Below are 27,190 nucleotides of genomic sequence, written 5' to 3'. Positions count from 1 at the left end.
GTCCCGCGAGGTTCTGCCCGTCCGCTCCCGCCGCCGCCCGGAGCCCCGCCCGGCTCCCCTCAGCGCCGCCGCCGCCCTCGACGCGGCCCGGCCCGGCGGCGGGATGAAGCTGACGGACAACGTGCTGCGGAGCTTCCGCGTGGCCAAGGTCTTCCGCGAGAACTCGGACAAGATCAACTGCTTCGACTTCAGCCCCAACGGCGAGACCGTCATCTCCAGCAGCGACGACGACTCCATCGTTCTCTACGACTGCCAGGAGGGCAAGTGAGTGGCGGGGACCCGGCCTGGCCCGCTCCTCCGCCGGGCCGGGGGAGGAGGGTGCCTGCCTTCGGGAGGGGCTGGGGGACTTTCTGGGGCAGGGTGGGGCTGTGAGGGGCGCCGGTTTGGCTGCTGCCCGTTGCGGCGTTCGGAGAGAAGCTGTGCCTGTCTCCGCGCCGGTGCGACTGCGCTGAGGAGGTGGCAGGTCTGTCCGCAGGGTGGTAAGCTTTAGCTTTTCTTTTGTTGTTTTTTTAGTGTAGGGTTGTAAGTGAAACTGCAACGATGTCTGACGCGGGGGTGTGTGTGTGTGTGATTATAAACGGTTAAAGTGGGGTGCAGAGATGGGAGCAGCATGGTTTTGTCTGCACTATGGATGTATGTGCTTGTTATGTCTGGTAGGCTGGAGCCAGCGATGGTAATTTCCCAAGTGTGAGAGAGTTAAATGCTGTGAGAACTAAATAGTTGTTAAGCTTAAGGGCTTGAGTCTGGTCACGTTTCCAGGCCTCGGGATTGTTACAAATATACAAACTGACTTCTCGGGCTTCTCTGGGCTTAAGTCTCGCTAGTTAAAATAGAAGCAATTGCTGTGAGCAGTGTACAGATGTGCCACCTTAAACAACCTAATTTGAGTGTAGCTTCTTGGATAAATATTTTAAGCTGAAAGGTGAGGGTGGTGTGGTGTGTGTTTACTGTAACTTCTAAAAACTTGATCGTGTTAAGACCTAGTTCCCAAGCGGTGTCTGGGAACATTGCAGATAAAGGTGGTCCTCTGTACTTTAAATCCTTTTCTCTAGTTGCATTTTTCTCTGTAAAGCACAGTTAAAATACATGTGTGATTTACATGTGTCTTCAGACGTTGTCTTAATTTATATTTAATCAGTCAAAGTGTTTATTGATTTCTGTTACTTCAGATTAATGAATTAAGGTGTGTGTGTTTCTCACTGAACAGAGTTGTGCAGTTTATCTTCTTTCATTGATCACACGATGCTTGTCCTGTTTTATGGATAAAACCCCAGAAATTTGAACAGTACTTGAGATATGGTGCTCTTGTTCAGAGGATAAAAATGTGCAAATAAGACCACCAGTAACACTTGCAGTTGATGTCTTGGAACGTACACAAAAGGCATTTGTATTCCATGAGAGTTGGAACAAATTGAGCCAAATGATGTCATTATTCCATTAAAATCTTTCTTAGTTGGTAGAAGTATGCATTTGGCTGCTTTAAGTTCCTTTTTCATGTGCTTCTTGGTGTAGAGATGTAATTCTGAGGCGTTTTGTTGGGTTTTTTTTTAAGTCAAGACTAGAGAGCATCACATACATATAGAAAGTGAAAGAAAAAAGAGCGTGTGTATTGTAGGAGAGAGAATAAAAAGGACAGAGTAATGCTGGAATGAAAAAGAAATGGCTTGGGAGTACCAGGAGGTAGATGTGTCAGTGTTGCGTATATTTTCTATTAAACCAGGTATTCCTAATCCTCCTGCTTTTTCAAGCAGACCAAGACATCATACTTCCTGTGTTTGAAAGATTGCATCCTGCATATTCTCTTAATTTTTGCAGACCACTTATTATGTGTTATTTTACACTTTTATTTAGTTTGCCTGCTTTACATCTTAAAGTTGTTGGTGTTCCCCATCTGATAGAGTGAAGTCTTATTTTGAAATTATTTAATTTTTATCTATGTAAGAATAGGTAACTTTATACGTATGGTGTCTGCCATAGATTGTATTCTAGATCCTAATTATATACAATAATAGAAGGGCTGAGTGATGTTAATGCAGATGGTATTGATTGTTCTTCCTCTTTCAAACTTGTAAAGAATAGTTGGATGGGTTGGGAGGCATTTGGTCCTTTCATCCCTATCTCCATCTAGTCCTGATGTATGCTTTACAGTCAGAGGGTTTGCTTTAATTAACTTAAATGTAGAAGATCGATGGTTGTCTGCTGCAGTGCTACAGGGCAATGAGAGTCATTTCATCAAGGTAACCCCTGTTTCGGGATGCCTTTCTCTAGTGGTTGTAAAATTAATTTGAAAGTTTCTCATGTACTATCAATTGACTTAAAAGTGTAACTGATTTTTAGAGGTACCTAGGGATGCAGGACACACTTCTTCTCTTGCCTGGGAAGTTTTAGCTGTGAGTTACTTTGTCACTGGAGATTCACGTGGAGATGAAAAATCAAATCTGTGAATGATTGTTGTTGTGACATGGTGGAATTTGGCAGTTTTAGGCCTATAGTTTTTTTTCTTTTTCTTAAACCACCATTTCAAGGGCCTGGAACTTTCACCTTCTTGTATATGTCATTGCTAATGAATATAATGGCCAGGAGGAAACATCCTGCTTGCTGGGTTTCAGTATAAGATACTCTGCTTCATCAAATGGCCTGAATGTTAAAACTTTTCCCCATGTCAAAGTGGCAAAATTCAGGGATTTTTTTTTCCTGTTAATGAGCAGTTCTGTAACCCTGGTGTGATATAATGGTGGTCTAGCAAAGGTTTAGTTTGTGTTTCATATATATCAATTGTGTATTATTTATACAAATAAAGAGGTGATGGATCTGGACTCCTGCTTAGCTATGGTGTTTACTAGATGTATCAGTGAGGCTGGTTTTGGATGATGGTTTTACCTGCAGTAGTAGCGATCCAAACCAAGGTATAGGTATTTTTACAAACCTTGCCTTGTTTTGTTTCATCTTTATAGCAGATTTGACTGTGATCTTGTAAAGCATTTTTCTTTGGCAGTATTTCTTGATTTGCAAGTGGCCTGGATAGATTAACCTTAAACTTGGAATTATGTTTAGTGATTGTGGTTTGTTTAAAAAATATGTAAAACTTCATTTTCTTGTTTGTGTTTTTAAATAGTCGATTGGGAACAGGTGGTTGGTCTTGTGTGAAGTGACATGCTTCTGCTTGTATCAGCTTACATGAAAACTTCACCTTTCTTAAAACACAGAAGTACTTTCTTTCCTTCTTTTTGGTAAATGTGCTTTTGTCCATCTGTTGATCTTTATTGTCTCTGTGTATTCTTTGGTATATATTCTTTTGTTCTGAATAGAACTTCTAAGCTTTAAACTTTTCATAGACAAGGAAGAGCCAGACTAGGCGTGAGAGTCTCAGTATGTTTTGTGTTTTTTTGGTTTTTGATGGTGTGTTGGTTTTTTTCCCAATTTGGTCAACAGTGTAGCTGAGGTAACTACAGAGTGCAGCATGGGGAAGTATATCAGACATAATGTTACAGAATTTTGGTGTCTAAATTTACATTTGATATTTTAAAGCACATATTTATATGTGCTGTTTTCAATTTGTAGCATGTTTGCATCTGAAAAATTGATGTAAAAGTCTACTGGAGGAACTGAGGAAGAATCTGTTGAGATTTGGTCTATATGGTACAGGTGGTATATGGATTTTAGTTACATGTGACGTATTGGCTTTCAGTTAATGGAAGCTTGTCCCCAGTAAGTTTGTTTGAAGTCAAAGCCCTATGGCTTCTGCTGTTTGAGAATTAATCTTTAAGAATGGATGTCTATTTTTGTTCTGATATGAAAAGTCTCCAACTCATGCTCTTGTTTGGGTGTGTCAGTTTGAGACTAATGAAAACAAGGAAAAAGTTGAGCATTTTAGAAATACCTTGTCTGAGGGTGTAGTCTGATAAACTTTTCTTTTGGCAGCAGTATTGGTTTAAACTGCTCCTGGCGTTTGTTTCCATTCCCATGCTGTCGCCCTTGGTTTGTGTTGGTAAAATATTTTGTGGGTCTTTGTAATAACCAAAGTTATGAATTTCTGGATTAAAAATAACTCCCGGAAGAGACTGTATTATTTCTGATGTTGATCAGTACCCCTGTTGGTTGACTGCCCAGCTTTGAAACCACTGTGCTACCTCAGTTGAGGAAGAAAGGGGAAGGAGTGTGGTGGAGACCTTGCACTGCTTAAACAGGTGCTGCTGCTGCAAGATACACTTCTTAAGCAGCTACGTCTGTTTACTTTGCAGTTTAAATTTCTAGTACTGCAGTACTTTACTTGCTTACCAGACCCCTAAAAATCCAGTTCTTTATGCTGTCGTCACTTTCACTAGAATGTCTTTAATTCTGTTGTGAAATGCTACATTTGAATTTCAAGCCTTAGTTAAGATTGGATATATACTTCTCCAGTAGTTTGAGAGTCCCTGTGTTACCATTGCTTTTTTAGACTACTGGTATATATAGATATTTGTGTTAATACCAAGAAGCCCTATTCTGAATGAGAAACCCTGTTCTAGGTTTTGAAGTAACATACAACAAAAAGACAAATTATTCTCAACCTAAAATAAGCAGCAGATGAATTAGAGATTTGAATGGGCAAGGGAATGATGAGGCAGTGCTGCTTGACATTAAGGGCTTATTATGCTAGCCCCTCATAGTCTTTTTACAGTAGACATCATGGGAAAAAGAATTTTTGGAGGAGACAAGTAAGTGTGTTTTGCAGGTGTTACAGGGAGCTCCTCTAGCCTAGGGATGGTCTTAGAGAAGGCACCAAGGTACTTGTTTGAAAATCAAATAACAAATGCTTTCTTTCTTTGTATACAAACATCTGACTACTTGAAACAATCTTGTAATATCTCAATGAAAATAGGCCTTGTTAATGTGGTGAGTTTTGGTTTGAGTTTTTTGTTGCAGTGAGTGCAATTATTTCTGCTTCCTTCTGTCAGACCAAAGAGAACACTGTACAGTAAGAAGTATGGAGTGGACCTCATCAGATACACACATGCTGCCAACACTGTTGTGTACAGCTCCAACAAAATAGATGGTAAGTGATCCACTGGAGTTGAGCACATTTATTCTCCTTACACTTAAAACTACATGCCTGGATAAATAGCTCTAAAGAGCTGGGAAAAAATTAGAGCAACTTTTCAGTGATACACATGCTGTCAGAGACACAGGAATTAATGTTCAACTTTAATGCACAACTCGGTGATATTCCCTTGAGCATGTTGACTTGAGTTTCGTTCGTTGCTGCAATAACTAAAGGATTAAACATTGTTAGTGCGATAACAGTTCAGTTCTCGATTCTGCTGTTCGCTTTGCTGTTTGATACCAGTGCCACCAGCCTCCATGCCTTAATTTCTTATGTGTGAAAAGAGGTAGAAGGAGCGTGTGGCCAGAAGGTGGGCCGTAGCTCTGATACACAAGTCAACTGCCAAGGAAGGGAATATTTTTCCATTCTCAGCAGCAGGGAGGGCAGGAAGTTCAGGTAACTCAGCAGATCACTAGCCAAGCCTGGAGGACATCACAGAGCTCTTCTGAGACTAGCTTTGCTTCTCTTAATCTGTTTTTTCCATGTAATAGACAAAAACCCATTTTCATGCCATTTTGCCACAGTCAGTGTCTGTGATAGCTCCACTCTGTAAATCGGTGACATTGAAGGGCTTCTAGAGCTTCGTGACAGGCTCTCTATTAATGTATTTGTGTTTAATTTAAAATTCAAATTTAAGAACTGGCAAAGATAGGTACATTAATTCTTCTATCAGGCAATACTTCCTAAGGTTGGAAACTGCTAGTGTTAATTTCAGATTTTGTCTCAATTTTCTTTGTTGTAGTCAGTGTCTGAGAGTTTTTCAGTGAACAAGTCTCTTAGCACAGCACTTTATAAATGGGCTTTAACATTGTATTTGTAAACTCATATAATAATTTCTGGAATAGTGGTTTTGGTTTGGTTTTTCCTTTGCAGAGATGAAGCTTGACAGTAGAGATACTGGTGCCTTGTGGTGTGTGTGCTAGGTTACTTAAGGAATTTAAAAGTGTGAATTTAGAGCAGATGGAAGTTAAGAGTTAGGAAGTCGGGTTAAACTAGAACAAGCTGGGCCTGAAACTAGAGGAACAAGGACGTTTCCAATGGAATTGGATTTAATGGTGTAAAAGGATTAAAAGTGTGATGGGAAGCACTTGCCTTTTTAGTCTGTTTCACAGCCTACATATTTTTTTATTTATTAAGTTATTACTTTGTTATGTCACATTTCTATCTGGCTGTTACTTAATTAACAAGTAATTAACAATTAACAATTTAATGAACTATTTTAATGCCATTTTGAATTGTGAGTTTTTGTTTATAAGCACTGGTAAGCCTTTGAGGAACCAAACCTTAAAAAGAGTCTTCATCCTGCAGGGTAGTGTTATGATAAATACTTAACTAGAAGAAAAGAAAAAGATAGAACGTGAAAGTATTTGTTGCTGTTACGAACTGTAATCCCAATAAAGACAGCAGTGTGTTCCATAGGGGTCCAGATACTCTGTAGTCCCTAATGCATGCAGTCTTGGGCAAGGTGCATTATATTTAACCTGTTAACACAGTTATTGGGAGGGAAAATTAACCCAGGAGCATGTTATAGGAGGGCTGGCACTTGCTTCCAAGCATTTTGTGTGTTGGACTTGCTACTGATCCACTTACTTCTGAAGATTTCCTCAAGACCTCTGAACTTAATTCCTCTTGCCTGATTCCAGGCTGAGGTAGTAGTTTGTACAGTTTGAGGGTCTATGATACCACCCGGTACAGGAGATAACTGTACAGGCCACTGCCTTGCCTGGGACAGAGCGCTGCCAACAAAAAGGATCACAAAGGATGACAGTTCCCCAATGTTTCCTCTTTAGCAAAGGAAGATGAAATTCTGCATGGATACTTTGGAAATCAGGTAATGACAATTCTTGCACCAAAAACTAGAGATGTGTCTTTTAACAGCATGCTTGAAGCACACCAGTTCTAGCCATGATGGGATGTGACACTGGTGTTGGGGATTTATGTTTTGGATAGTCACCTCAGGTCACTTGGGGCCTTTCAGAATGATATGTCACCAGCATCGTGTTTCCAGCTTGATCAGTCAGCTTTACTTTTCTCATCTGGAGGGTGGTCTAGAACTCTGATCTCAGCTTGATGTGAAACCTCAGGCAAAAATGGTAACTTGATCACTTTTTCACAGCAACTAAATGTTGCTGAATGAGCCTTTCAAAAAGCTCTGAACACAGGAGCCCTTATGAGTGTTAAAATGCTCTGTGTATATTGCATCCTGTTGGCTCTTGTTCTTCTGAGTCAAAAGTAAAAAATGTCCTTTTCCCTCAGTTTATCTTTGGAGCCTTAGCAGGACTACTTGTTAACAGTAGTATGGAGTCTCTTGGCACTGTATGGTGCAGGTGCATAATGCTGATCTCTTCCATCCAGCCATAGCTTAAACTAGTGTCCTCTAACTAGTGTGAGAAGAGATTTTGCTGATGCTGCTTTCAGATATCAGAGGTTTAACTTGTGCTCTTCACGTTTCATCACTCAGATGGATCTGCACATAAAGATTAAAAAGTGGCTTCTGCGCTTTAATAATTGTTACCTCTTACAATGTTTTCTTTTAATTTTGGGAGAAAGTCTTAACAGCATCTTCCAAAATTCTGGGCTACTCTTGGTATGTTGTTTATATTCACAATAAAATTACCACTTGAGAAATGTTGTAGTGACACTCTGATTTATTCAATGTATTTTTAAGATTGCTTTAAGTAGACTAAGCTTTACATTATTACTCTGTCCTTTTCTCAAAGCTTAACTGCTCATAGTGCAGAGAATGTGTGAAGCTGTTGATTGACAGATTAAAAAAAGAGAGATTTGCTACTTATTAATGGTCTTGTCCTGGCTTTGAAGTTCATATTTTTATCTCCTCTGTGGCTAAATGCTAGAATTCACACATTTCCTATGCTTACTGTTTAGTTTGAGACTTATTTGCTGGATGTGTACATGGGTGAGATGGCAAGATTCATTCTGTATAGCAAAAAAAAAAGTGGTAGTATCAACTTTGTGGATTTGATGCTCTCAATTCTGTGAGAATGATGGAATAAAACCTACTGATACTTAAATTTTAGCAACTTTGAAATTAACTTGCATAAATTATATGACAGTTTGTCTTTAAGATGTAATACAACTTCAGACTGTGGGAAGTGACTTTCCTGGTGCTTGATTTCCAGTTCTGCCTTGGAAACCAAGTTGCGTTATGCCTATTTCTAACTTGATTGTGTTTCAAAGTCTGAGCTGAAATCAGATGACCAGACTTACTCACTGGGGCAGGGTTGCTGTTGCTGTGGGGAGCAAGTTTACTGTGTGACTGCTTTTAGATAACATCGGGTTTATGGTATAATAAAGCTTATGGTTTGTTTATGGTTTCAGATACAATCCGATACCTCTCCCTGCATGACAACAAATACATCCGGTATTTCCCAGGGCATACAAAAAGGTAAGATGTGGCTTTGGGGACAGTACAGGAGAAACTGAAATAATGATTGTAATGAGCTTGAGTTATGTTATACTCAATTTGCTCTGGTTTTGGCTTTGTAGAACTGTTCATGGCAATCATGAGCTTGTACACAACTGTTGGGGTAGGACACACTTCTTTTGCGTGTGTATGATGCATGTGGTCTTCTGTGTTGCAGAGTGGTTGCTCTTTCAATGTCTCCAGTGGATGACACTTTTATTTCTGGATCCCTGGATAAAACTATTCGACTTTGGGATCTCCGCTCTCCAAATTGCCAGGTAGGATATCAAATTCATGTGTGTGGTGTGTTTGCATTTTCAATTAGAAGGATAAAAAATGGATGCGTGCTTGTTACAAACCAAAAATACCTCCAGAAATATGTGCGGTGTTGACACCTTCCTGGAATGCTGAAGGAGCCTTGATCACAAGTCTCTGTGAAATATGTATGTCGCATTGTGTAACACCACTTGTTTTCACCTATGTCTCTGCTGGAGAGGCGCTGGGAAGAGCAAGAAATAACACCCACAGCTGATGAAACAAGAGAAGAGCTGGGTGTCATCAGCTTGTTCATCAGGCTGCTACCCCATGCAGAGAATGTTCTCTCTTAACTGGCATCTCTCCTGGGTTGGTAATGGCAGCAGAAGGGGCAATGGGAGATGCATTTTATCTGAGTGTTTATAGTGTGTTTGTGTTTAAAATTGATGCCTTGATGCAATTAAATTTGATGAAGAAACTAATGATCTAAAGTAACACAGCAGCCATATGGTCTACCCCTTCCTTGCATCACCTTTGTTGTTCATCAGACCTGTTTGTGAGCAGATTTAACTTTCTAGCAAGGCAAAACCCTATTTGTTTTTATTTATTTATTTTGCTGGAATAGTTTACTTTTTTTAGTGGAAGCGGGCTTGCGTGGGCTGAGAAGAGTACCAGAGCTGGCAGCAGGGGCAGGAATGAAAGACCAGGAGCAGAATCTCCACCTGTTACTGGTGATGAGCTGTTTTGTCCCTTTATCTGGACACGTAGTGTTGTGCTCACATATTTTCCCATCTCACTGGGACCATTTTGCTTATGAGAGGGGGCTATTTACTTATTTCAGATGATGTAACTGTAAATGCAAAAGAAAAGGTTACATTTCTTACAGAATGGTTTCATCTGTCTTAAACCCAAGCTTTTTCTGACAAGAAATCTTAATTTTGCCTTTCTCTGGGAGTATGCCTTTAATGCCAGTGTGTAAGTTTCCCTTGAGATGAATCTCAATCTCAGAGTTGCTACAGATGAGATAGGGTTGTAAATTCAGTAGCAGTTCTGTGATTTATGCTAATGCCTCAAGTTGTAAGAATGGTAAAACTAGGACTTGTAACTGGAAGCTGCATCCAGCAAAGTTTGGGAAACAGGTCGAGGAAATGTTACTTGTAATTTTCAATTTGCCCGTGAGATGGCAGCCGTAGTGCCTAGAAATATTACTGGGGAACCAGAGATGTCCCACTTGGTGAGGGCACTGAGTATTAGCTAGCCTAGCCTTCAGAGATCACAGGGGAAACTGACCTAAATTGGAAAGAAGAGAGAAGTAGTGAAGTCTCTAGACTTCTCTAGAGAAGAATGGTATTTCAGAAATGCAGAAACTTCTTCAATGTATTGTTGATTTAATCGAAGATGTGTTTTTATTTATGTGCATACAGTTACATAAAGACATTTAGCTAACACGCACAGACCTGCCAGTCAGGGTACAGAAAATTACACATCTTGTTCCCTTTTACCAAATTTTCTCAAGTCTTTTCTACTGTGTGAGTTAAGGAAAAGTTAACATTAAAAATAAGCACTGATAGTAATCTGTCAATTTTAATATGTAAGGTTGATTGGCTTCCAGAAGGTATGAGTTTTCATTAAACAAGCATGGAAAGTTCAGCGGTGGTGTTCACTGGAGCTGTTTCTACTTGCTTTCAGAATACTTTTTTTCCCCCTCCTTTGCAAGTGTAATGGTAGAGCGTTGCTGTCAATCCCAGCAGCAGTGTTTTGTGGCACTGTCTGGTGTGGTTATTAGTACAGCCACATCATCTTCCCTTCTCTGGGTACTTTTTGAGTGGATGACAGCTCTAATCAGGCCTTGATTTGTTCTGATGTAAATTTTGTCATTGGAGCAAACTGGAAGCTCCGTATGACGACCTGAAGTAGTCAAGAGTTGCTTTTAAGAAGCTGAGTTCTGAACCTCTGTAAAACCTCAATATTTACAGTTGAAATTCAGTTGTTCCACCCATAGGCTGCTGTCCTGCTCACAGTGGGCTCAAAGGGTGGTGGTAGAAATGTGAGCATCAGTGTCACAAAATAATTCGGACTACTTCTATTTTCTAGGGTTTGATGCATCTCCAAGGGAAGCCTGTGTGTTCTTTTGACCCAGAAGGGTTGATTTTTGCTGCTGGAGTCAATTCTGAAATGGTGAAGCTTTACGATCTCCGTTCTTTTGACAAGGTGAGCGAACTTCACTTCTTACCCTTTTTAGCTTGCAAGAAGTAGTCTAAACTCAGTGCTCAGAGGCTGGATTTGTTTACTCCAGCTTACTATCTGGGGTGCCTACTTGGCACCTAGAGAGTTTTCAGTAAGTACACATCTCATGGACAGAGAGCGGTACGTGCTGTCACCAAATCCTGAAATCCACTCTTGAACCGATGCTAAAGTTTACTTCCGCTGACTCTTTAACCTGTTCCAAACTTCTGTTTAGGCTTTTTCTTGTTGTTGGGTTTTGGTGTTTTGGATTTTTTTTCCATGCTGCTTATTCTGGAAGAACACTGGCAAAGATGGAGCCAGGATTGTCAGAAAGGATGGAAATTTCAAAGGAAACCATAATTGGGTGGGCAGTTAAACTGGCTAAGCACTGAGCATAGTTAGTTCCATGGTTTTCAGAAAGTCAGATGACAATAACACTGGCTCAAGCTCTTTCTCTAACTTCAATTAGCAGCCTTGTTTGAAAACTTCATCCTACCTTAAATTAATTTCTGTTGTTAAATGTGGTAGAGTATGGGACTATTGGGTATTGAAATACACTACTGTGGCTCTCTTTTGCTATGGAAACTGTAGATTCATACTTTGAAACTTACATGTGCAGTAACATGTTTTTGCCATGACATATTCCTTTGGTATCTTAGGACTAAAGATTTTCTTTTGAAAAAATCTTACAAGGTTAAAAGCAGACTCTTGTTAGCAGCAATGCATACAGATATTTCCCATTTTTTCTTTGAAGGGGCCATTTGCTACATTTAAAATGCAGTATGATCGAACATGTGAATGGACAGGCCTGAAGTTCAGTAATGATGGCAAACTCATTCTCATATCGACTAATGGAGGGTTCATTCGACTGATTGATGCCTTTAAAGGAGCTGTCCTGCATACATTTGGGGTGAGCATGTTGCCTGTGTTACCTGCTTGAAACTTGGTGTTAAGTTTTGGGAGCAGATGCCCTTTGGTTGCGAGATTACTGTGAACACGCTCTCTACTACATATTCTCCTGTTTTGTGCCATAGGGTTATAACAATAGTAAGGCTGTCACGCTGGAGGCATCATTCACACCAGACTCTCAGTTCATCATGATAGGTAAGATAATTTTTCTTGAAAGAATTTCAGTGCTCTGAAATTAGATGTGTTATATAGGACTAAAGTTGTGTCTGTGTTGGGAAGCAGAATGTATTTACATAATACAATGCAGCTGTAAGCTTTCTCTGCATTGGCAGTTTTCTGTTTTGTTAGTTTACTCAGCATTTTCTAGACTGAAATGTAAACAAGCCTGCAAGAAGACTTTTTTTTTCCTTTATATATGAATGCTATTCCAAAAACGATAAGAAACTGGCAAACTATTGTAATGCTTGGAGATCTGTCACATAATTTATATCAATGATCCTTAGCCGATGGCTAGGGTGCACTCATGTGCTGCCTCTGAAAGTGTTTTGGGGCAGTATGTTGTGGCCTGCCCTCCATTACCTGATGAGCGAGGCACCTGTCTCTGCTGGGGGGATTGGTCTCATAGCCTGGTGCATTTGTACACCTTCTGGGGACATTCCTGCACTGGTGAGGTGCTGGGGCAGCTGCATTTTGTTCATGTGGCTCTTGTAAATCCCCGTGTCTGTGGAACAAGCTCTGCTTAACCCTTGATAAAAACAGTAGGCATCAGCCTGATGGCTCCCAGCATGATTCCTCTGGCCCAGGCCCCCTTCCTCATCCCCTGCAGGAGGGACTCTTGAGTGAAGTGGGTGGCAAAAAGCAGTTGCAGCTTCTGTAGAGCCTGGTGCTGCAGGTTGGGCACCCCAAGGTGAGTGCTTCAGTCACTCTGCTACACCGTGCTGTCCAGCTGGACCCATGAACGCAAGTCAGATGCATTTGTGTGGTGCTGTCCTCTCCTAGCACTTCCTTTTTGTTCTTTCTTATACGCCTGGTACATCAAATATGTTTAACTTTGTGGTAATTGCTATCCTGATCCTCATTTTTCCTGGACGAGTGATGTCTTGGAAAAACTACTTTTTACTGTTCTGGCTGAGAACTTCCCAGTTGCAGAGAAGCTGGGGAGGGGTGGTTCTTTGTTTATCTGTCTCTGGAGAGCACTTTATTGCACATACTTACCTTCCTATTGTGCCCTTCCAAATGAAAACTATAGTGGAAGAAGTTCCAAAACACTTCTGTACAGTTTTTACATATGGTTAAGTTGTAACTTGTGGTGCTTACTTTTTCTTCCCTGAAAGGCTATATATAAAAATACAGAAGCAGAAGAAAATTCCTTGCATTTTTATTAGGAATTCTACCTAAAATGAGACTAAAGCAGAATTGAATTATAAAAGTATTAAGTGCCCAGCCTCAGAGTTTGCAAAATGCCATTTTAAAGTGAAAAACCTGTCCTGTTGTAGCAATGTGGAGAGTTGACATCTCCAGTGAAGCTTCTGGTATTTGGCATAGTGCATTGAAATCTGGTTATCTTCAACGGTAAAGTCTTTGATTCTGTGCTCACCAAGTGAAATATTTATCTCCTCCTGTGTCTGAACTGAGAACTTGTGTGAACAGTGACTCTTACACCCAGCTTTTGGCCTCTTGCACATCGGTGTGAGTGGGAAGGGTCTTTCATCCTTAGTTGCATGGTGTCAGCTCTCCTTTTCTACTGGGTGACCATAGTTGTTAACCTCTTCACCAGAATAATGTTGCACTGTGGTGTGTAGCTGTGTCTCTGCAGTGCAAAGATATAAACCTGCTGTTTGGATACAGGTGTGTAAACTCTAGTGATGTTTTGTAAATGCCCTAGTGGTAATTTTAAAGGTTAAACTAGGAAGATGAGGCATGCTTGTTCCTATAGTTCTCTGACAGAAAAGGTTATCTACTTCGTTTTCTCTGCTGGCCTCTCCAATATATCTTGCCTATCTTGTTTTCCACTCCTGCCTACAGGTTCGGAGGATGGGAAGATTCATGTTTGGAATGGGGAAAGTGGGATGAAGGTGGCTGTGCTGGATGGGAAACACACAGGTCCTATAACCTGTCTGCAGTTCAATCCAAAATTCATGACCTTTGCTAGTGCATGTTCCAATATGGTAAGGAAAGTGTTTTAAGTTCCTCGTAGCTCAGTGAGGTGCTGACCCTTTTAGAAATGAATCTGAGAAGGCTCAGTGCCACTGATGGGTGTTTCCTTGGGCTTTGGTGAGAGCCAGGCCCCTGTCTGTCCTGCCTTGATTGTGCCTTACCTGGCAGGTAGATATGTGGGGCAATACACCTGGCAAGCTGGCATTTGAACACACACACGAAAGCAGAGCAGTGAGTGCACGCACACGCAGAAGTATGAGTTCTTTAGGTCACTGTACACGGCTGGTATTTTCAGTTTGTGTAAGACTGGCTTGCTCTGGAGAATGTGCAATGCAAACCAAACCAGCGTAAGCAAGGATTGTAACCGTAAACTGCTGGGAGGGTGTTGCTGTCTCTTTGGTAGTCTGCCTGTGTGCTTATAGAAGGTAGCAGTGATCAGCTCCTACAGTGTTTTGTGACAGAGGTTTGTATTCTGCTCTGTAAAAGATACTTGTTCTTTCCTCTTTTGTAGGCCTTCTGGTTGCCAACTATCGACGACTAATTCCTATGCTGCAGCTGCTGTTGGATGACTTCCATACTGCTAACAGCAGCACATCATTGCAAGCATAGTATTGGAATTGCCTAGGTCTCCTAGACTGTGTTCCTGTTCCTGCGTGTGTTTCCATATGTCTTACCTTCATTTGCTGCATTCCTTTACGAGGACTCTTCCACTTGGTCTCCTAGTGTGTTCAGAAGCAGCATACTACATGTTTTTACCTTCCAGTCCGTGCCCAGCAGGCTTCAGCTGAAGTTGGAACTGACACAGTATTATTTCTAAGAGCAATGAAGTCTGTTTTACTTACAAAATGTTTGTGGCATTTTTTAAGCTGTAATTGTGTGTTTTCCTTCTGTAAGTGCACAAGGCTATTGATGTTCCAAGGTGGAACGTGCAGTTCCTTCCCATAAGTGCATGTTTTTCACATCTGGGATCTCTGGTTTCACTGCAGTCCACAGATGGAAAGTTACTGCTGTGCCAAATGTGAACACTGACAGTTTTCAACTTAAACAGCAGGTGCTGGATTCTCCTGCAGTGGAACATGTGCCGAAAGAGTGGGTGATTGTAAATAAGCATTATACATCCTGTCATCCTTTTTTTTGGCAATTTAGCGTGCAACAAACCATACAGGTTTTGTCCACTGCCAGAGGTTGCCGAAGCCTCCCTGCTGTTTGCTGTGCCAGCATCCTGGAGGGCGCAGACAGTGCTGATGAGGTCTGGTCAGTATCCCAAGCAATAAAGGAGTCTGTCAGCAGGAAGATGGAGAAACCAAACTGAGACTGAAAGCACAGTCTGCCTGTCTATCTTCCTTATGTATCAACTTGGCTGATCTTACCTGTAAATATCGTGGGGGGGAGGGCAGTGGGAATGGGACATATTTTTTTACTTTTAGATATTAAAGAATATTATGTGGGCCAGTATTGTGGGGTGTCTAGGCTGTTTACCTTCACTGATGCAGTTTTCCCTTCCTGGTTTGTAAATAAGCTCCATTAAATTCTCCCCATGCAGGCTTACACCTGTATACCTTTGTTGATAAAACTGGCGTGCAGTTAGTTCATCATGCATTTTGTTATTGGCCCCGCAGGTTTTCATCAATAGCCCCAAAAGAGTGACACTTCCTTTGTCAGATGGTGTCTTCAGAATTGAATTTTAAAAATCTTACATGTGACTGTGCTGACTGCTTTGCTGTGGCCCTGTGCCAAGGAACACCCCTGCAAAGAGATGCGAGGGACGTGCTCTCCTGCTCCAGAGGGGCTTGTGGGCATATGGCACAGAAAGGCTGGCAAGCTGGCCTTCAAGCCTGGTTCCAGTTTCTTTTTCCTGACTGCATTGATCAAATGCATCCACCAGCAGGCTGGGACAGGCTCGGTGTAAATGTGGTGTTCATTGTATTCTTGCCTTTCCAAACACACTTGGTTTTATGTGCTGGGTCACAGCTTGGAAAGTCAATTCTTTCCCTCACCCAGTCATGTGTGCTTCCCCTCTCCTAAATGTAAAATGCTGGGTAAGGTGACAAGCACAGTAATGGGCATGTTCTTTCTGCTCTCAGGTGCCAGTCCATACTGGAGAACAGTGCTCGAGCATTTTACCTTAGGTCAGTTATCTAGATGTTCCCCTATTACAGCAAAGTTCATCTCAACTGTGGGGCCCTGTATGAAATTCAGAGCATGTCTCCCTGGAAAAGTAAATCAGCTTGTAGAACAGCTTCTTCTGTTTTGCTTTTCCTTGCCTTTTTCTTTTTTTACAGCCCTTGTCAGTGGCAACGTGCTGTGCTAAGAGCTGAGGATGGGGAATGAGCATTTCTCCACTGCTGGTTCCTTTAAAGTAGCAGCACGTGCTGAGCTGCAGCGTTTGCCTGTGACAGTCGCAGGAGGACCGCCTGCGGGAGGCGGTCTGATAAACTTGATGTTTGAATGGATTCTGTGGTTGAAGCTTCTCCTTAGGCTCCGTGGCTTGTCTCTGCTGATGTTACTGCAGGAGTTTAGAGTTATTTCTAATGGCACGAGCCTGTGATGTGTTTGCCATCCTCCAGACTGGAGGAGGGAAGGGAACAGCGGACTGATGCTTTGGATCTTGCCAAACAGGCCTGATGTTGGAGATGAAGATGAGAGATTCGTACTGCTACACCAGCATCCCTCTTCCCAGCATGTCCTGTCCCACTGTCACCTGTAAACGCCCAGCAGGAAGGGAGATGTTTATCTCTGTCCTCACAGTTGACTAGGCTTCCACCTCTTCAATTCAGTATTGTTGCATTTCAGGCTGCTTGGTGCTATTTTACCATTGTTGGTGTTTCTGTAAGCAGCCATATTTTGCAGTGGTTTGTAACATACAGGTATTTGGGGTTTGTAGTGCATTTTAACAGTTAAACTTCAGTGTTCAGTAGCAAATTGTCTTTCGGGGTTTTACCAACTCTGTTGCCTGAAGAAGCGAACAGATAGCCCCCAGCCATTTTTCTTGTTACTTTTCAAAGGGAAGCATTTGGAAGTCTTTTTTACAAATGCCCTTTGCTAATGTGGTTTGAGAGCTTGTCTAAAGACTCTTGTTCAGCTCTCTTCCGCTTCCAGTGTTGTAAAACATTGTGTGTTGCAACATGAAATATTTTAAGAAAAAGAGGACCAAAGGACCAATCTAGAAGGACACACACACTAAGAACATCAGTGGCTTTCCAGAGCTAAGATAAATTTACAAGTTCGTGGACAACACAGCACTAATGCTCAGTTCAGAATTAAAGCTGAATGCCTTCCCAGGGCCAGTCGCCACCCACACAGGCAAAGACATCTTTCTTGGTTGATGTAGCACTGAGTGTTTTCAGTCTGCCTTTAAAAGAGGGAAATGTGCCAAGTATTGTCAAGAAACTTGAGTATTGCATGTTTCTAGAAGGTTAGACAGGAAAGGTGAATAAAGCTTTTAGCTTCCAGCTTCTATGTGCTTCTCTAAAAGTACCAGGACTGCAGTTCTGTGCTGTTCAGGGCAGCTAATTGAGAAATGGACCTAATTTTAAAAACAGCTCTCCGAGCTCTAATGGAGTGTCCAACCTTATGTAAAGGCAAGCAGGAAACAGCATTCCCCCTCCAAATTTGACATTTAAAAGATGACTCCCCCTCCCCCATGTTCTTTGGGATGAAGTAAAGACCTTCCTTCAAAACAAGGGGGAAGTGAGACTCAACAGCGCACCTCTAAATACACAGTGATGGTGGCTGAGGACATCTGCTTGGGCTGTAGGAGATTTCGGGTGTAATTCTCCTCTCCAAGTTAATCTTTGAGAGACTACTTTTTTTTTTTTTTTTTTTTTTGAGGCTTGCAGGTTGTTGATTAATGTCCCTACCCCTGCTCTGGGGGACACAGGAGCAACTGAGTAAACAAATTTGGAAGCAGCAGTGTATCTTTTCCAATGCCTCTTGACTATATTTGCACTTTAAGAGACGTCACCTTGGTTTGGGGTCAGGGGCTAGGACCCTGGCAGGCCTTTCAGAAACTGGTCTCTGGTTGTGAACCGGTACGGGGAGGTTGACTCCTAGGTGGTATCTGCCAGATGAGTGTAAATACATAAAGTCAAATTATGCTTTGTCACAAAATACTACGTATGTGGATAATTCAGTGTTGTGGCTGTTACCAATAAATATTTTGTAGAGAGATCACAGAGTGCTGTAAATTCTGCATTTGTCTGGTGTGATATCAACTTGCTGGTTTCTTAGGGGGGGAATGGGAAAATCCATTTTTTTTTTAAAAGCCCCTTTGTTTTGGAAAGTCAGGAGCTCTGTAGTAGAAATGGTGATGCTCTGAAGCTATCCCTACATAAATTGCCCATTTTAAGAGGCTTCTCTTGCCTAGGAATGTATCAGGATAGGGAAGCAGACTTGTGACAGCTACTTACTGAGTTATGGTGCCCTAGGTGGAGGGGCATTCACAGAACCCTGTGGTCTGGATGGAAGAGCTGAGCCCTTTCTCAGCAGGAAGGTGGGGAAATACCTTGTTGGTTTGGAGTAACAGGAGACTTGGATCATTACAGTCAATGTTTGTATAGCATTATAGCTACTGTAGGGGGAACGACAACTAGCATCAGGTTAACGTGGGTAAAAACCCATGTACATCATTTTCAGGTTAAACTCAAGAGGATGGGGGGAAAGCGAAGCTGGAGAGAAATGTTTTTTATTCTATCCCTTGCTTAAACCATGAGGAGATAGCTGAGAAGGCTGCCTCACTCTTGGGTCCAGGCCTCCCACTGCAGGAAATCATCTTTTGACACCTAACCTTTGAGGTAGTACTGCTTAGGGAATGCTTTGAGTGACAAACTGGTATTCAGCAAAGAGAAATCTGAAGCAAAACCCCCTGCAATTTTTCTAAGGCTGTTTTTCTCCATCTCAAGTCTGTGTAAAGCCTCTGATGGGAATAAAACTGCAGTAAGATGGGGGGGGGGAAGTATTTTTATTTGGACTTTCATCCTTGTGGAACTTAAAACACACACTGGGGTTTGTCCACTTCACTGGGGAATCTTGCAACTTGTGTAATGAATAATGAAAACAGAAGTGGGGACTCAGGGAGATGGGAAGCTTGTCCAGACCCAAATTTGCCTGGCTAATGAACTGGTTGAGAAGCAGCTCCTCAGAGCTTAAGGCACAACTTGGTTTGGCATGTCTTCTGTGCTGCTCTTCCTGTTGTAATGAGTGTAAGTGCTTGTGATTCAGCACTGCAGACAAATTTGAACAAACTGGTTTTATTTTACTTGGAGCTCTTCTACTAAATCAGCCAATGTACTTAAACAGTTCTGTTCTCATCAGTGCTACTGCTACAAAACCAGCCTTGCTGTCAGAAATGACCTGAATGAATAGAAAAAGTGTTAATAAGTGTTGCGGACTAAGATTTGTTAGAAATCTGTACGTTGCATTACATGCTAATATACTTAAATGCTCTTAAATAACAGTGAGGCACGTATCTTTACACAGAAGGCTCTTGTACATCAATGTGTAGCTTCATCTGCTAACATCCTCTGTTTTGAGGTGGTGCTGCCTGCAATTGGCAACTTTCTCAAGAGGTCTGGGCTACTGCTTCAGCATTTGCATTAGGCAGGCACAGCCACGCCTAATGCTGTCTTAGCAGCAGCTGGGTTTTCAGTACCTCTCGCATTACAGCAAATGGATACGAGGGACACTTTAGCTTACGCATCCAGTTTTACACAACTTAGTTCAAGTCTGATTAAAATCCAGCTCTTGAGACTGGTTGGATCCTCATTCTTCAATATTAAAAAGGGAGAGGGGTCACTAGAAACGTGGATTTGAGTCTCGCCGTACTGCAAAGATCTTAGAAATAGTATCCTTCAGCTTGCGTGACCCCCTTTGCAATTTCTCCTTGGCTCAACAAAGAGAAAGAAGTAAGGGGAATGATTTGCTGCCCATTGTTCCTCTCTTGCGTGTTCTTAAGGAGCTAATGTTCTTGCTGATCTTCTGCATAAGTGCTGGCTGTGCATTTTCAGGTTTTGCTGGAAAAGAGTGTACATCCACAGCAGAAATCCCTCAGTCTTGGGTTGATGCCGAATAGCACCACAGCAGGGGGACGCAGAGATCCCGCATGCCATGCTAACGGTCAGTCCTCATCCCTGTTGTGTAGTGGGATGACAAATACAGAGATGTCATCATAGGATGCCTCATGGCTGTCATCCAGCATCCACTGGTGGCCTCTCTTCTTTCCCCTTGCTCTGCATACCAAGCACTTGGCCAGTTCTGAGAATCTGTGGGTGCAAAAAATGTGGTTTGGTTTAATGTGGCACTATTCCTTAACAACACTGAGATGTGGCTTTGCATTGTCAGAATAGTAGACAACAGCTTTATAATTGTTTCTTTAGGATGGGGAAAGATTCAGAGGCAGTTTCCAGAGTCACAGAAAAGAGAGCTTGGTCATGCCAGAGCCGACCTAGAAGCAGAGTGATCTCAGCCTGCTTTTGGACTGACCAGGTTCTCTGGAAGGGAAAATGATGGCAAGGCTGGTACTACCTGTGAGGATCTGTCCTGTTTTCTGCAAGGAAGCTCCTGACTGTATGGGCCACCTCTTTGTTGCACAGAACATCCCAAAGGCCATCAGTTGCCATGATGAGCACATCGTCTTCCTTAATGTCATGCAGAGCAAAGTCAAATACATTCACCTGGAAAGCACAGGAGTAAATCAGTGGCAATTCCTGCAAGGTACTGGAGGGGTCAGGTAGATGACTTCCCCTGAGAGATGACTTAAAGTGGGACCAGGTTGCTTTGAATCTTTTACGTCCCCTTGCTGCTATGCTTCTAGATTCCTCTGTCTTGGGGATTCTCTGGGCAGCATGCAGAGAGATGGGGGACGGAAAAAGGACACAGCTAAGACCTGCCAGGTCTGTGAAAGGTGGGTGCTATAGAGGAGAAGCAGCCTGTTTAATTCCATCCTGCAATTCCCATGTGCTGTGACTGACCTTGGGAATGCAGGAGAGGAAAGGTTTGACTTCAATGTTGGTGTCGATGACTTTGAGGTGATGATCCCCCAGACCTCGAGAGACAGCCAGAGTCCCCAGCAAGCGAGCCTGTCCCCAGACAAAACAAAACAGTACTGAAACATAAGAATGTGGCACCTTTAAAGGCTGACATGTGGCTTGTCCTGACAGATCTATGTGTTGCCTTTACGACCCTTCTCCAAGCATCACCCAGAACGGCCCCTGGAGACTTCGGAGATGGAGGAGTGGTTAGAAGCGATGGCCTGATGGAGCATGGAGACAGCCTGCCTGCCAGAGGACGGCTCCTGGTGACCTGCGGTGTGCTCTGGAGTTAGTGTATGTATCCATGTACTCTGGGTAATGCTACAGACTTCAGGAAGCCCATGGTGGCACCTGCTCTTGATTTGGGGCGGTGATGAAGAAAACTGGCTTGCTTTGGGGTGGGAGGAAGGGGGTCCTTTCTCCTGGCAAAGGAGGTTCTGCACTGATTCCTTGCAAAGGGGTTTGCATGTGGGTTGTAGTGCTGGGGGAGGTGATGGGGCTTTCTGCTCGACCTGAGCAGGCAGACGCTGGATGTGTGCAGTCATTGCTTCGCCCTGCCTCCTCCTTCCCTCTCCAGGCTCCTTTTCTCAGCCTCTCCTCGAGGAAGAGGGTTTGTGGGAAAGGCGCTAGTTAGAGCTGGAGGAGACAGTCCAAAGTGGGATCTGAGGAAATGAGTTCTCATCTGAAATGAGTTCTTGCGTGCAAGGGGAGATGAGGAAAGGGCAGGCTGGCTCAGGGCTGCTGTCTGCTCCGCTAGCAGGTGCTCTGGAGGAGGTGCAACCTCTGCTCCAGAGGGCTCTGGTTTACACTAACCAGGCAGCATGGTGCTAGTGAAGGGAGCTGCTGTATCGGGGCTGTGGGACTGTGCTACGCTGGAGAGCCCCAGAGCACCAGGTGCTCTGCAGCCCCAGTCTGTCGTAGTGCCCTGGAGTGTGACCATCAGTGACAGGGATACTGAGGACCCCCAGCAGACTTGCCTCTGCCTTCCCAGTGTGTAAAGTATTAAGCTACCTGCTTCCCATGACCATGGACAAGAGGATACTTGAGGTCAGCTTTCTCCACCATCTTGTATCCCCTAGAACAGAGAATTCACCATTGATTTGGGATTTGTCTGACTTGAAGGTACAACCCAGCCAGAGCATTTTGACCCTTGTGGTGCCCCCATGCACAGGCAGCTGACTGAGGCAGGGATGAGGTGACTTGCTGAAGCAGATGCAGTGAAGATGACCCCTTGCTGAATGCCCAGGTGTTTTCCCCTCTCCCCTTCCTCCCCAGCTTGTACCTGCACTAGCCCCACCTCACAGGAGCCCAGAAGGACCATCTCAGCTGTTCCCTAACCGTCCTGCCAGGGCCCCAGTCCTTCAGTCGGTGGTGGGAGGCTGCTTACAGCATCCTTTCCTTGATCTGGCACAGCTTTGCACCATCAAGCCCGCTGCTCCCAGCAGTGGGGCATGCCCCTTCTCCCTTCACCTCCCTGTCACTATGAGCAGGTTAAGCTGCCCTGTGCCGCACCCTTATCCTCAGGCAGAAAGGACTCACCAGCCCTCCATGAAGTAATCCCGGTACAGGACTTTCTGGCCCACATCATCTCCCTTCAACCTCCGTGGAAACTCAAAGCGCGTGAACTCGCCATCCAGGAGCTTGGGGAAAAGAAAAGCCTGGAGGAACAAGCAAAGGCGTGAGGATGGACAGGTTCTGCTTCAGCGGAGTAGGGCACCAAAACTGCTTCTGCTTCGGGACTGGCACTCCCAGAAGCAGAACAGAGAACGGAACTGGGAAAGTACATCCCAAGGAAGACATGAGCGTCTCCCATACTAAAGGCTGTTGGTTGAATCTTGCCCCCAGTCCTCTGTGGCTGGTGCCAGAGGACATTCTGGCCACACAGTGGCCTTCGATGAAAGCTGGTGGTCCTCTGGCCACAAGCCCTCTCTCACCCAGTGGGATGCCCACAGCTGGATTGTCTGATGCGCAGGAGGAGTCACTCACCAAGTGCTGGATTCGCTGCCTCTCTGTCTCGGGTGTGAACTCGCAGCTCATGGGCACAATGTTGTCCTTCAGAACAAGAATCGCCCTATGAGAGCGAAAAGGCAAAGAGCTGAGCTGTGTCCGTCACTGCAGCCCTCCTCTTACCAAGGCTAGCCCCAGGGTCAGCCAGGTGTGGGACTGCGGGTAACCAGTGGCAGAGCAAATCCACAGAACAGCTCTGCACCCAGGAACATTTAAAAATGCCGGTGTATTTTAAATAACTCCATTGCAATTGCACTGTTGCAGCAGAGAACTGAGCCTGCCTGGTTTGACGATGGCAGAGCTCACTGCTAGAGGAACAGTGGGTCAAGGCCAGATGAGGAAGCTCTTTAGGATGCTTTGAAATCACCTTCTGCTTTTAAGCACCTTCCAGGCTAAGCTTACTGCTGCACTACCATCCCAACACTGCCCTGTGGCTGGGTAGCATTAGTCCCTTGAAATCCCCAAACCCTTCCAGGAGGCATGAGAGCATCCATCCATCCAACAGCTCCTGTGGCAGGCAGGCAGGAAGAAAATGAATGGGCTGTACATTTACCTTCCACAGGCTTAAATAAGATGCTGGAAACATTGCTTATCTCCCAGCTCTCATCCCCCAGCAACTTCCACCTTTTATTGTGGCTCACCTGCTGTCCCCAGCGTTAGCCACATACAGCTTTCCCTGGAAATAAAGGGCAGCCAGAGCAGTGCAGCCTCCTGTCTGGTTTGTAGCTTCCATCTCCTGGCCGATGACTTCATCCTGTTGGTTTAAACAAGTCTGGAGAGTGACGTGAGCTGGGCTGCTGCTTTCTGCAGCTGCCTTGTGCCTCACAGTAGAAATACAGAGCCAAAACTGATCGCAGACAAGCCATGGGAAACCAGCAAGGCAAAAGACAACGTTGCTTTGGTACAGCCAACAAAGCTGTTGCTACTGGACTAAGGACCACTTTAGGAGCATGATGGGAGATCTCAAACCTGTAGGTGCTGTACAAGTCTGACAAAAGCCACTGTCTAGCCCTAAAGAAACGTATTCCCTGGGTGCGGTTTAGCAGAGATGCTGTAGCTTTGCTCTGGGTCAGCACTGCTGGCAGATCTGAGGCAGATCTTGGAGAGCTGACCCAGTGTGATCTGAGCACGCTTAAAGGTATGGCCAAATGTTCCTGCCTGCTCGACGAGCTGCAGAACTGCAGACCTTGCCCATCCCAGACAGCGGGGAGGGACAGACTGACTGCTTGGGGTAGCAGGACTGGTGCCCTGCACTGGGCACTCACGCATTCCTGGAAGGCATTCTCCAGGGCTCCCACCACCAGGTCTTCGGCATGGATGTGCTTCTCCTCCACGAACTGGGGGTCGCTGTCACAAACGCAGCGTCCGCTCAGATGCATGGGGGGACGGGCCTCTGTGACGCCTCCCACAACCTCCTCCAGCTTCTGCTTGATGCAGTAGTGCAAATAGTTGGAGGCAATGATGGCAGCTTGTGGGCCACCGTGGCCATCAAACAGTGCCCAGTAGTAACCAGTCAGAAACTGCAGTGGGGAAAAGGAACAAGACAACAAAGGGGAGCTTCAGACAGGGGGAAGGCAGGGGTTAGAGACAGGCTGTACACACAGCAGGCTCACAGCCAGGATGTTGCTGTACGTGTTTTGCCTGGCTCTTCCACCCCAGCTACCCTTCCCTGCTGCCAGTTAATCCCCTGCGCAGCTCAAACTCATGTGATGCCCATGTGCTGCTCTGCCAGACCCATCATCTAAGCTCTGAGCGGCTGGATTCGCAGCCATCCACCCTCACGCGCTGTTTCTCTGTGGTTTAGGGCAGATGGGGCTACTCCATTTTACAAGAGACAGGGCAGAGTGGCTCCCAGGTGAGAGCATCCCATGTGCCTGGTTCACGCTGCTGTCCCTGAGCGATGACAACACATACCAGCCCTTGAAAGCAGAGCAAGGACAGTAAAGGAAAGGTGAGGGCACCAAGTAAACGACCTCAGATGCTGCAAGGCATGGGCCATGGAAGTAGAAATGGCATGTACAGGCAGAACTGGGCATTTGCTAGCCAGACACAGGGTACATGGGTCCCCTAAATGCGTCCAAAGAAGGGTTTCAGTGCATGGGCATGTATGACTGATGAGGCAACCCCGTGTTTCCTGTACCTGGGCCCTTGGGTGCAGACCAGGGCTGGCAGCAGGGTGAGCACAGCCTGCCTGGGGGCTATACCTGCATAGAGCACAGGATCAGCCATTCCTCGTCCTCCTCCAGGCCCGGCTCTCTCCTCCGGATGGAGATCTGACAGCAGGCTGCCTGGTCCTCGTTGAATTCTGACTTGTCAGCATTGATAACCCTGGGGGTGCAAACGCTCCAGGTAAGACGTGCAGATGCACTGCACCTTGCCTGCTGCCAGCCAGTTGTGTTGGGTGCTTGGCAGCCACAGTGAACAGCTGCACCTTGCCCTGTCCTTCCAGCCCTGTGCTCCCTGCTCCCTTTTCAAACTCGAGGATCTCTTTGCTGGGGACCTAAATAACAAGTCCTTTATATGCAGCAGGGAAAAAGCTTGGCCAGGGACACAGGGACAAGTGGTTTTGAAGCACCCTGGCCTCAGGCAGCCTTTGTCAGCAGCCCACACTGTGCTATTTCCTTGGTGACACAGTGAATTGCAAAACCACCATCATTGTTTTTCCTTTCAGCCTTGCTAATGTTTGTCCCTGGATGGGAGTTTCCTCTCCTTGTACAGCTCAGAGATTTCTGAAATTCTGGTCTCCCTCCCTTTGTTTTTAAGGCGCTTTGCTAGGAGTAAAGGGATGGACGCCCAGTGCCACTAGTCCCAAAAATCACCCCCTGCCCCAAACATCCTCCCTGCTCCCCCATCCCTTCCCCCTGCAACGGAGGGTTTTCTGCCCAACACAGCAGCCCCACGGAAGAGCCCTGCCTGACCAGCTCCCTGCAAACAGGGCGCAGAACAGGAGCCAGGTGACATCCCAGCGGTAAAATCACAGCGTAAGCATCCTTGCACTAGGGGATGAGCTGACCTGATGTTGCTTTCAGGGCTGCCCCTGCCACCTGTCACAAGCAATGGTGACCTGCTCTGTGACTGGCAGGGTGCAGACAGCTAAATGCAGGCAGGGAGGTGGGCAGGCGTGTCCCACGCTGCTGCTAGCCACCGATGGGGACGAAGAAGGGCTGAGGAAAACATGCCGCCACGTCAAACCTCGCACTGCTGCTGTGTCTGGAGAAGGAAGCTGCTCCCCTCCTTGCAGGCAGACGCAGGCAGGAGGGGCGATTTCTGCCTGCGAGCTGTCCCTCTCCAGGGGAAGGCTGAAGCTCCGTGCTTGGGCCGGGGCTGCAGCCGAGGGGAGCAGTGTGGGGGGAAGAAGTGGGGTGCGACCGCCCCCCCGGGCACCGGCCCAGGAGTCTCCTAAACCACCACCCCGCACCCCCTACACCCGCCAGGAGCCGCCTAACCGCGCGCAGACCCTGGAGTCCCCCCAAAACTGCATTACCCCCCCCCCAAAACCCTAGAAGCACGGCGACAGCCCCTCTAACCTCGCACCCCCACCCCCCGGGGGTCTCCCGGAGCCCCTTCCCGGCGCGGCCCCGCTGCCGGCCCGCACTCACTCGGCGTAGCCCGCGCCCCAGGGCAGGGACCGCTCGGGCCCGGAGCCCCGCACGGCCCGCCCGCCCCGCGGGCTCTCCTCGACGCCGCCGCCACGCAGGAACTTAGGCCGGCGGTAGCAGAGGGCGGTGGGCGGCGGGCCCGGCCCGGGCCCCTGGGCGCCGCCGGGCCGCTCCGCGGGGCCGCCCCGCCGCAAGCGCCGCAGCCACTCGGCGGACATGGCGGGGCCCGGCGCGGGCACGCGCGGCGCCGACGGGATCCGCCAGGCGGCGCCGCAGCGGCTCCTCCCGGCGGCGGCGGCGGCGGCGGCTCCGCCCCGGGGCAGCGGCGGCAGCGGCTCCTCCCCGGTGGCCGCGCCTCCTCCCGGCGGCCGCGGCTCCTCCCCGGGGCGGTGGCGGCGGCGGCGGCTCCTCCCCGGGGCGGTGGCGGCGGCGGCGGCTCCTCCCCGGTGGCCGCGGCTCCGCCCCGGCGGCGGCTCCTCCCCGGGGCGGTGCGGGCGGCGGG

General features: G+C 45.8%; 2 protein-coding genes across 3 annotated transcripts; one reads left to right on the top strand and one right to left on the bottom strand.

Moving 5' to 3' along the window:
- Window positions 1–103: 103 nt before the first annotated feature.
- WDR82 (WD repeat domain 82) lies at window positions 104–15,426 on the top strand. The gene is made up of 9 exons (XM_075713971.1): window positions 104–264; window positions 4,938–5,035; window positions 8,423–8,489; window positions 8,686–8,785; window positions 10,857–10,973; window positions 11,743–11,898; window positions 12,023–12,092; window positions 13,923–14,065; window positions 14,566–15,426. The coding sequence occupies exons 1-9, from the start codon at window positions 104–106 to the stop codon at window positions 14,593–14,595; spliced, it is 942 nt and encodes a 313-aa protein (XP_075570086.1). The 3' UTR covers window positions 14,596–15,426.
- Window positions 15,427–20,064: 4,638 nt separating this feature from the next.
- Window positions 20,065–26,906, bottom strand: PPM1M (protein phosphatase, Mg2+/Mn2+ dependent 1M). Of its 2 annotated transcripts, none has more exons than XM_075713966.1 (10): window positions 26,689–26,906; window positions 25,294–25,417; window positions 24,355–24,609; window positions 23,731–23,861; window positions 23,069–23,153; window positions 22,622–22,740; window positions 22,094–22,157; window positions 21,023–21,130; window positions 20,577–20,725; window positions 20,065–20,314 (listed from the first exon to the last, which is right to left on the bottom strand). In XM_075713966.1, the coding sequence occupies exons 1-10, from the start codon at window positions 26,904–26,906 to the stop codon at window positions 20,170–20,172; spliced, it is 1,398 nt and encodes a 465-aa protein (XP_075570081.1). In that variant the 3' UTR covers window positions 20,065–20,169. The 2 variants fall into 2 exon arrangements, with proteins under 2 accessions (XP_075570081.1, XP_075570082.1); XM_075713967.1 differs by having other exon boundaries at window positions 23,731–23,843.
- Between the last annotated feature and the right edge of the window lie 284 nt (window positions 26,907–27,190).

Source organism: Pelecanus crispus, chromosome 7 (genome assembly GCF_030463565.1).
Source record: "Pelecanus crispus isolate bPelCri1 chromosome 7, bPelCri1.pri, whole genome shotgun sequence".
In the NCBI taxonomy this organism is placed as follows: Eukaryota; Metazoa; Chordata; class Aves; order Pelecaniformes; family Pelecanidae; genus Pelecanus; species Pelecanus crispus.
This window is presented reverse-complemented; position numbering and strand designations above follow the sequence as displayed.